Genomic DNA, 10,249 nt, shown 5'->3' on the forward strand with positions numbered 1-10,249 from the left:
AGGATATTTCCTTAGTACAATAAACACTACAAATAAAACCATAAATTACTCCCAAGATGGGTGCCATGCAACAACAAACACGCAGTAGCTGTCTGCACTGTGCGACTACAGCGAGCATACCAAGGTTCAAACACTCATGACAGAGGGTCAAGGAAGTGCTGACATCTAGTAGAAAACACCAAAACTACTTGCACAATGCACAGTTTGTCATAGGAGAAATAATGATGTATAAGTATAACGATGATTAATAGTATGTCAGTTGAACTATTTTACACAGTTGTTATGAAAGTAATATTCCATCAAAAACATTGTCTCAACAAAAAGAAAACAGCGGAAATTATAGACTATGATAAAATTGATGAACATGCTGGTCTTTTCAACTATCCAATAAAGTGTTTTGTTTCAGGTCAGTCCCAGAGATTCCTGTACGAGCTGATGTACATGCGGAAAGTCTGGCTTACGATGGTTCCAGGCAAAGGATAGAATTGCTGATGTGGTCTGTCACTATCCTCAAGAGGTCCCCAAGTATATTTTAGGTAATCACGTTGTGGCTTTTTTCAAGAATAACTTTTCAATGTAAAATTCGAATTTCCAGTCCAGAACACAGCTAGAGTATGTTGAAAAGTTTTTTTACAGTGGAATTATTAAGCTTTTACTGTCCAAATTTTCATTTAATGTGTATAATTGTTCTAAATGTTTTTATGTTTTGAAAGTAAACTAAAAAAATTGCTATTACAAATTAATTCATTTCTTAATTGTGCTTTTTATATGTATTGGTTCAAAGTTTTTTAATTTTTTTCCAATACTGCCATAATCTGTATAATGAAAGGAAAGTGGACTTTAAATATGTTCTCTATTAATTTTCGAAAACATAGATATCCATATTATTTATGTATATTATAAACGAAACCTTTAAGTTGAACTTAACATGACATTTGTAAAGTATAATCGATTCTGAATTATGAATAACAGCAGACATTCACTATTGTCTGTGTAAATGTGTATAAATTATTATACTTACTGTTGCTGACTTTGACATGTGATTAAAACACATTGACTATATGCTGTTTAAGCGTACTTAATAATAATAATATAATGGAATGTTAAGGGAGTTTTAAAAACCAGTGATGCGTAGTCCAGAGGGATTTTGAAATAGGATTAAATCTATATGTTAACCAGCCTAAAAAGGACCATGTAAAATTTCATTATGCCAGTTCAGATGAAAAATGTCTATAATAAACAGCAAAGGTTTTATCAATTTTGTCATATAATTAAGTATGACATTTTATTTAACCTGTTGAGGAGTAGCTGAAGAAAGTTGTTCCAAAAGAGTACAGACGGTTATAGCCGTTTGATCCCAAAAGAGTATTGACGGTTATGACCGTCCATGACGGGGTTGCTAAAACAATCAATATTGCAACTGTTTATGCACTCTAGTGGCGTTCTTACATACTATTTTGACTGTGAAATGTTCAAAGTAATTATTGTTGTACGGTGCTGGCTCCTAGTGACGGAATACACAATCACAGATTTGCCGCCAAATGTTCTGTCATTTTCTCGCGCCATGTCTATTTATAGGCTATACATGGAATCAAAAAACCCAAATGCTAAGGTTCACATCATGGACTTCCGAATTAACGTTATCAGACAGATACTGGAAGCACATGTTGCACCAAGAGAAGAGGCCGCAGCTGTGACACGTCCGTTGGGCAGAGCCCAGCAGCCGCTACGCTTGTCAGGTCGCCATTTCCCCCGCCCACTACCAGTAAGGGAAAATGGTCGAAGGAAGCTAAAACGCTGCTTTGTGTGTTCATATACAACACGGGGTGAGCGTAAAAGGAAAGAAACTGCTTATGAGTGCACAAAATGTGAAGTAGCACTTTGTGTGTACCCGTGTTTTGAAAACTATCATACTTTTGTAAAATTCTAAAAAAAAAAAACAAAATGTATGAATTTATCAAGTTGTAGATCCAAAAAATGCATTATTATGCTATTTTGTAAGGTTTCAATACATTTTGAATGAAAACAACAAAATTTTTTTCTTGAGTTCATTAAAGGATAATTTTGCTTACTCTAGTATACACTAGGTAGAATGACGGTTATAGCCGTCAGTACTCCCCAACAGGTTAAAAGAGTAATTATTTACATGTCATTGTAGAATTTTGTTATGGACCTGTAATGAAATTATGGACATTCCAGGATACCAGAAGTGTTCAAAGTCTGATGCTGCTGTCCTGGGAGCATTGATTTTCAGAGCAGACAATGGAGACAGAAAGTTAGATCTTCTAGACGACTCAAAGTGAGGAATAATAAATATTACATAGGATATTTTTTTATGACAACTACTTATAAAAAAAAAATAAAGTGTCATAATAGTTCACAGTTTTTAACATATGAATAAAAATTTTAGATTTTTTCTAATTTAATAAACAAATTTAACTGATGTATTCTGAAGTTTTACTTTTGCATGTTCATATTAATCTTGACTTTTTGCACCTCAACCTTAACTTTTTGGACTTGAAACATGAGAAAGGTAGCAGACAACAGTTTTCAATATGTTGAGCTAAAATAAAAGTAGCAAACATTCATAATCTTAATATCTTTTAAAGTTATTGAAACAGAATATTCCTTTATTCCTAGAAAATCTAGAAAAACATGTGACATTGTCAACACAAAAAATTTGCTTATGATTGAAAATTCAAATTATTTGAGTGTATAAACCACATTGAATAAATGCTGATGTTGATGTCATCATTTCAATAAATATTAATTTATAGAATAGTACTATTTTAAACAAAAAATTGAAGTAAAAAAATTAATTAATTTGTTTGATTTTGGTAGGATGGGTATTGTAAATTGTTATTCTCATAATACTGTGATTATTTAAAAACATTTTTAAGCATTATTTATTGGGTATTGGAAATTTTTGTTGATCAGTTAAATATACATGTTGAATGATTGTTATTAAAAATTCTATACCTTTCTTCATATTGATATGTCAATAATTATACAACTTCAGTCTTGAGTGCAAACTTCTTGATACTAAAAATCAACATAGTAACACAAATGTATTATTCTTCTTTGGATGTTAATTGAAATAGATTTGTGATTTATATAATATTGAAAACTGGTTGCGATTGCTAATATCTCTGTAATAACTAAACAAAGTTGAAACATTTTGTTGTAAGCAGCTGTTATTGATTAAAATTGCATGTATTGCTTATGTTTCAATTAAGTATACATATAATATACAATAATTAATATAAATATTTTTAATGGGACTGTTTGGTTGCAGAAAGCTTATGGCCAAGTTAGTGCCTCCATACCATCTGAAATTACAGTCTAACAAGGAGTGGAAAAAGGCAATCTCTGAGGTTTACAAAAAACAAATGGGTTAGTCCTGTCTGCTTTTCTTTGAAATTCCATTTTATGTTTTGTTAATTATATAAATGATATGTGTTCCTTTTGATAAAATAAGTCGTTGTACAAGCAGTAAGCTAAAAACTACTCTCTAATCTAAAAATAAAAATTATTTGATTCTCATATATTTTTTAAACTGTTTTAGTTTCAAAGCCTGGGACTGACTTTATTTTTTTGAAGGTATGACATCTGAGGATGCCAAAATTAACTACTTGAGGTTTGTCTTCCCTTGGTCAACATTTGGATCATCGTTTTTCGACGTGAAACAAACAACTGAGAAGCGGTTCCCTGAAAATATCACCATCGCGATTAACAAGAATGGGATCTTCATCCTCGACAGGCAAACTAGGGTATGTACAGTTGTATGCTCCTTCAAAATATGTTTTTTTTAAACAACTGAAATCCTTTAAGAGCCACACCTGCTGTACTGGCAATCATCTTGATTTTTAGCCTCCATAAGACAGTTGTGTGCTCCTTCAAAATGTTTTTTTAAACAGCTGAAATCCTTTACAAGCCACCCACTGTACTGGCAATCATCTTGATTTTTAGCCTCCATAAGACAGTTGTGTGCTCCTTCAAAATGTTTTTTTTTAAACAGCTGAAATCCTTTGAAAGTCACCCGCTGTACTCACAGCCATTTTGAATATTAGCCTCCAGAAAGAAAATGTTCAATGTCTAATACTTTTGCTGTATCTTTTGTGTGACACTCATGGTAGATGTCTCAATTTTGTAATGTACGATTAACAAACCTTTAAATGAATAATAGTGTTTTTATATTGCTATTGGTTATACAGAAAATTTTTTAAATATCTTCTTTACCTAAGTAAAATACCAATAGTTAAATACTCAAAAAGCATAATGTGCAAGAAAATCTCAAAAGTGTAACGATGCATACTATTTACACTTTTAATATGAAACACTTTACATAATTCAATGGCAAAAAAAGTGTAAATGTGTTTGAGATTGTTCTTAAAGTGTAAAATTCAGGGATATTTCACTTTAAGGTAGTGGGATCTGGTGTAGTAAGAAACTTATGTGTATAAAGTGGCATAGCGTTTCCTTGGTAATGCCTAATATACTGTATACAGTGAATGGTTAGCTCAGTTTTAACTATATTAATCCATTCTGAAAGTGGAAAACAATCAAAAATGGAATTGAATTTCCTTTATACAGGGTGTTCTGAAAAAAGGTGCCCATAAGTCAGGGCGTGATTCCTCACATCAAAATAAGAAAAAAAGGTCTAATTAACATAGGTCCGAAAATGCTTAGTTACCAAGTTATACAGGGTGAAAGATTTCGTCTGAATTTCAGTTCCCCTGCTGCAACGAAGCCCTACGGGTATTTGTTGGCTGTTAATTAAGATGTACCAATTTAGCGTACTTTATGTAAAATGAACTGAAAAATTGAATAAAAACCGTTTCCAGACCTGTAGCTGCAGTAATTTTTAAGATATGTGACGAAATACGCGAAACTTGGTCCCGAAAAACAAGTTACATTTAGGTTTGAAGCAGATTTTACTATGTTAAATGTACAATAAACACAAAATATTTTTTCACGGTACTTGTAGAAAATTTAATTTCGAAGAGAAAGATGTAAAATAAGTCTATAATAGACAAACGCAAACTTTAAAAAATAATCCTTAATTACATACAAAACGCATGAAAAATAGACAAAATCTGTTAAGCTCTCTACAAATGTAATATTGAAATTAAAACAGCTGTTTTATTAAAACAAATTAATGAGTTACTATTATTTTTTATCAAGTAAATATTTTTAACAATCATACATTATCATACATAAAAAAGTTATCTGAATTATCATTCAACAAAAAAGTTACACTTGTCCTAAAAAACTAACCACGTCACAGTAGATGTTCAAAATGTTTCCCCTCATTCAAAATACAAGCATCCAGCCGTCTTCTCATAGACTGCCGAACTCTTTCGAAGATCCCAGGTGTCTCACGTATCCTTTGAATCCCGTTAACAATCCTTATTCGCAACTCTTCTATGGTATCCACAGGCGAGTCGTAGACAAGCGTCTTTAAATGTCCCCATAAGAAAAAGTCCCCACATTTTGAACATCTACTGTGACGTGGTTAGTTTTTTAGGACAAGTGTAACTTTTTTGTTGAATGATAATTCAGATAACTTTTTTATGTATGATAATGTATGATTGTTAAAAATATTTACTTGATAAAAAATAATAGTAACTCATTAATTTGTTTTAATAAAACAGCTGTTTTAATTTCAATATTACATTTGTAGAGAGGCTTAACAGATTTTTGTCTATTTTTCATGCGTTTTGTATGTAATTAAGGATTATTTTTTAAAGTTTGCGTTTGTCTATTATAGACTTATTTTACATCTTTTCTCTTCGAAATTAAATTTTCTACAAGTACCGTGAAAAAAATATTTTGTGTTTATTGTACATTTAACATAGTAAATCTGCTTCAAACCTAAATGTAACTTGTTTTTCGGGACCAAGTTTTCGCGTATTTCGTCACATATCTTAAAAATTACTGCAGCTACAGGTCTGGGAAACGGTTTTATTCAATTTTTTCAGTTCATTTTACATAAAGTACGCTAAATTGTACATCTTAATTAACAGCCAACAAATACCCGTAGGGCTTCGTTGCAGCAGGGGAACTGAAATTCAGACGAAATCTTTCACCCTGTATAACTTGGTAACTAAGCATTTTCGGACCTATGTTTAATTAGACCTTTTTTTTCTTATTTTGATGTGAGGAATCACGCCCTGACTTATGGGCACCTTTTTTCAGAACACCCTGTATAAGTTAATTTCAATAAATATTGAATCGCAAAAAGTACTTGCTCCGCCGGGACTCGAACCCGGATCTCTCACTTGCCGGGTGAATATGCTACCATTACACCACAGAGCCCTCACTTTTTACGATTCAATTATTTTGTATTTGGCTGTTTCTTTCACATATGCGTTTTAAATAACCAAACTAAACATATGATCGGAAGACAAAATACCTGTCAAATGGCTTCTGTTTACATTCATTAAATTTATATAAGTGGCAATAGCCTTTATATAAAGTTAAAAAATACATTAAAATAAAATTGGGTGTAAACATTAATAAAATGTAAGGTATTATTAATAAATTGGAAAACACTGTTTTCTTACATAAATACAATTGTGAAATTTGATGTATGAATAAGAAAATGATTGTGATGTTGTACAAAATAATTTATAACCTGGACTAGGAGCCATTGACTCTGTATCCATTCCACGGAGGTGACCAGTTGGACCACTACAAAGTCAACGTTCTCACTGGACGTAAGCTCTGTGCGGCTCGTATGCGTGACCCCTCTCGGCTACAAGATGGACGACCTCATCACGTCCTACACATCACTTCTCGGGCCTCGCAATAATGGCGTGTGATAGTAACATGTGCCAGTGTTTTTACTGTATTTGATCAATGCAAATTTGGTGTGAAAATATTGCAATTTTACATTTAAAAGTCTGTAACGTAAATACCAGGACATTTCATGTTTTTTCTGTCCAAAAAGAATGTATTCAAACAAAAGTACTATTAAAAACAACAAAACAAATTCTTTTAAGGAGGAAGCTCCAGATTATAACTTTGCCAAAACCAGATGAAAACTAAAAAACTAAGAAAGTTGACAAGATGTGTTGGATTTTTTAATGTACAAGTTCACGTGTTGTCCTTTTGCCTCTACATAGAGCCTGTTTTGTAGATGGTGAAACATGACTACAATAAGGTAAATAACATGTTAAACTAAAATAATAAATTCTCTGTAAACTAAATGTGTTCATCTAGGCTAGTCAAATTATAATAAAAACAATTATTATTGTATAACTTTTACTAATGAAGTAATAGGATGCATATTGAATTATCTAAAAAAACTTTTAATAAATTGATAATGACAATTTTTCTATGTGATTATTTCTGGATTTTTACGAGAAATCTAGATTTCCTGGGACTGTCCTTCTAGAGCTCTCCTTCTATATATTATGACAATAGATGTCATGTTTTCAATGTTCATAGTCCATAATAATGGAATTGTGAATCTTTAGTTTAATCAAGTGCCATATTGGAATTTAGCTAAGGTATTTGTAAAAACTTATTTTTGTTACCAAATTTCATCTTGTTTAGAATGTTTAGGGGCCAGTTATCGTTTCTACAAGCCACATTTATATAGCATAGACGTAAACAAAAAATAAGAAGTGTGGTGATTAGTTAACCAATTACTTTGTTCATTACATTTTACTACAATTGAACAGTTCTAGGATAGCCTATACTGTTAAGAATTAAGAGATAATTATGAATATCTTTATATCTATACATCTCTTGGTTCTTTAATTTATCCTTGTTTTTAATTATGCCAAGTGTTTTTATTTGTTTTGTATCCTTTGATTGAATATGACCTAATTTATCTTATGTTCTCTCAAAACTTCACATACAGTGTTTTAAGAAAGATAATTCATTAGTCTTGTTAGTTACTTGCCATAAACTCTGTTCCATTTAAAAGTATATGCTGGAACATCAGTTCAGCCTACTGCCTTTCAATAACCTTATCAGCATTAGCTTGAAAAGCATGTCTGCAATAAATGTGCATTGAGTCATTCCAAAATATATTTTATATATAAATGGATATACCAGTACGTACATGTATGCACACACATTAATATATTAGTATGTAATTTGCATCATTTCATCTTTTTCAATCAAATACAATTAAAATTAACGGATAGAATTTCATAATAATTGATCGAGTTATGAAAAAAAGTATTATAAAACAACAAATTTAAACTAACTTACAGAATAAGGAATAAAATTAAAGAATAATTTCCAGAAAGTTCTTGTAATATGAGTTAATTTCTTTTTAACCCTTGTAAGCCCATACATACGCATGAGAGCTGACCATGCTCTAAAACCATGCTTTATGCAAACCAATGTACACTTTTATTATATATATATATATATATACAGGGTGGTGCAGAGGAAACGCATGTTTTTCAACATTGAATTACTGGGACACAATGGGTTGAAAATAATAAAAACAAGTATTAAATGATAGGTTTTTTAATGCAGTTTTTGAAATTACATACCATATTTAGGTTCGGAAAATAATGTCTTTGAGATGACGTCCTTCTTGCTGGATACAAATATTGATCCTCTTCTGAAAATTACGGACGGCTCTCTCCAACATTTCATTCGGCACGGCTTCAATTTCCTGACGAATGGAATTCTTAAGGTCATCGAGTGTGCAAGGCTTGTTCATGTACACTTTTGATTTCAAATATCCCCACAAAAAGAAGTCACATATCGACAGGTCAGGTGAGCGAGAGGGCCAGTGAACATCACCAAATCTCGAAATCACATGTCCTGGGAACATTTGTCCGAACCCACTTCCATGGATGCTCTCGCCGTGTGAGCTGTGGCACCATCCTGCTGAAACCTGGATGAAGGAAGTTGTTTTAACATTTCAACGTAGCGAGCTGATGTCACAGTAACTGCAATTCCTTCCTCTTCAAAAAAATAGGGTCCAACAATACCCAACTTTGAAATGCAGCACCACACTGTTACCTTTAAACTGTGCAGAGGTCTTTGGTGGTAATTCTTGTGGGTTCTCCGAAGCCCAATACCGACAGTTTTGAACATTGACGTAACTGTCAAGATGAAAATGTGCTTCATCACTCATGAAGACTGTAGCATCGGGATCTTCCGTAAACATTTCATCCATTATGCGACAAAACTCTCTGCGCTGTAAACAAATCCCCTTCATTAAGCTGCTGGACGATCATTAATTTGTACGGATGGAACTTGAGGTCATCATGTAAGATGCGGTGAAGCGAACGACGTGACATACCCAGCGCTACAGCATGTCGTCTAGGACTAGTAACAACTGCCGTTCTGACTCGTTCAACATTTTCCGGAGTACGAACTGAATGGGGAAGACCAGGTGGTTTCTTTTTCATCACAGAACCAGTACTTCTAAACGCTGCAACCCATCGGAGTGCGGTATTTCGATCAGGCACTGCACCTCGACGTCCAACTCTAAAATATTGACGGAAAAAGACGTTGCACTGTGACTACAGAATCATTGTTTCTAAAAAAACTCCTCGGACAACGAACACACGATGTTGCACGCTCCAATGCTCCATAGCGACTGAAACGGCATTATATGGGCCGTCTGCCAACATTCGTTCAAGGTCAATACCCACTCCCGTCGCCGCATACTACCGGTTCGGAAAACATGCGTTTCCTCTGCAACCACCCTGTATATATATATACATATACATATATATATATATATATAAAATATTGCCAAGGTATGTAGAATTTGAACATTAAACTTACACCTTACACAAAATTAACTTGCAAAAACTAGTGATTGCTGAACAATTTTAGAGCCAAAAACAAAAATATCGAGTTCTCTATTCATGTAGCAAACTTTTTTTGAGAAAATCTAAAATAGCTGAAAGATGCAGAATTTACTATCTAAAAATAAAATAGGAAACGCTATATAAAAAGATGTAACTTGTACACACTAACATACGAGTTAGTAAAGAACTTTCTCGTATAAAAGAAAGTAGGTAATTAACAAAAAAAGTAATGGGTTTTTTGATAGGTCCATATAAAATATTGCTTTATATGCAAACCCAACAAATGTTATATCATAGTAATTATGTTTTTGGCTTAAAAAAAGAAATAAAAAATGTTGAATTTTAATAACAAAGTTTGGTAAAAATTTAGTTTTATTTATGTTGGTATATTTTTTTAAGAATTATTTTGTAAATTCAATAATTTTTTCCCAAATAGCTTAGAATCTAAGTTTTGT

At 32.4% G+C, this 10,249-nt stretch overlaps 1 protein-coding gene across 1 annotated transcript; it reads left to right on the forward strand.

The window, feature by feature from the left end:
- Positions 1–404: 404 nt before the first annotated feature.
- LOC124374502 (myosin-VIIa-like) lies at positions 405–6,836 on the forward strand. Its single transcript, XM_046832706.1, has 5 exons — positions 405–536; positions 2,200–2,299; positions 3,296–3,393; positions 3,601–3,770; positions 6,647–6,836. Exons 3-5 carry the CDS (start codon positions 3,303–3,305, stop codon positions 6,812–6,814), a joined length of 429 nt encoding a protein of 142 aa, XP_046688662.1. The 5' UTR covers positions 405–536; positions 2,200–2,299; positions 3,296–3,302; the 3' UTR covers positions 6,815–6,836.
- The last annotated feature ends 3,413 nt before the right edge of the window (positions 6,837–10,249 follow it).

This window comes from Homalodisca vitripennis, unplaced genomic scaffold, assembly GCF_021130785.1.
Source record: "Homalodisca vitripennis isolate AUS2020 unplaced genomic scaffold, UT_GWSS_2.1 ScUCBcl_8813;HRSCAF=17076, whole genome shotgun sequence".
NCBI lineage: Eukaryota > Metazoa > Arthropoda > Insecta > Hemiptera > Cicadellidae > Homalodisca > Homalodisca vitripennis.

What these genes read in the sequence shown, in the direction of transcription:
- LOC124374502 (XM_046832706.1), top strand. Translation starts at nt 3,303, where the DNA reads ATGGCCAAGTTAGTGCCTCCATACCATCTGAAATTACAGTCTAACAAG. An exon ending in GGTTTACAAAAAACAAATGG is followed by an intron (nt 3,394 to 3,600) that starts GTTAGTCCTGTC and finishes ATTTTTTTGAAG; the next exon opens with GTATGACATCTGAGGATGCC. An exon ending in TCCTCGACAGGCAAACTAGG is followed by an intron (nt 3,771 to 6,646) that starts GTATGTACAGTT and finishes AACCTGGACTAG; the next exon opens with GAGCCATTGACTCTGTATCC.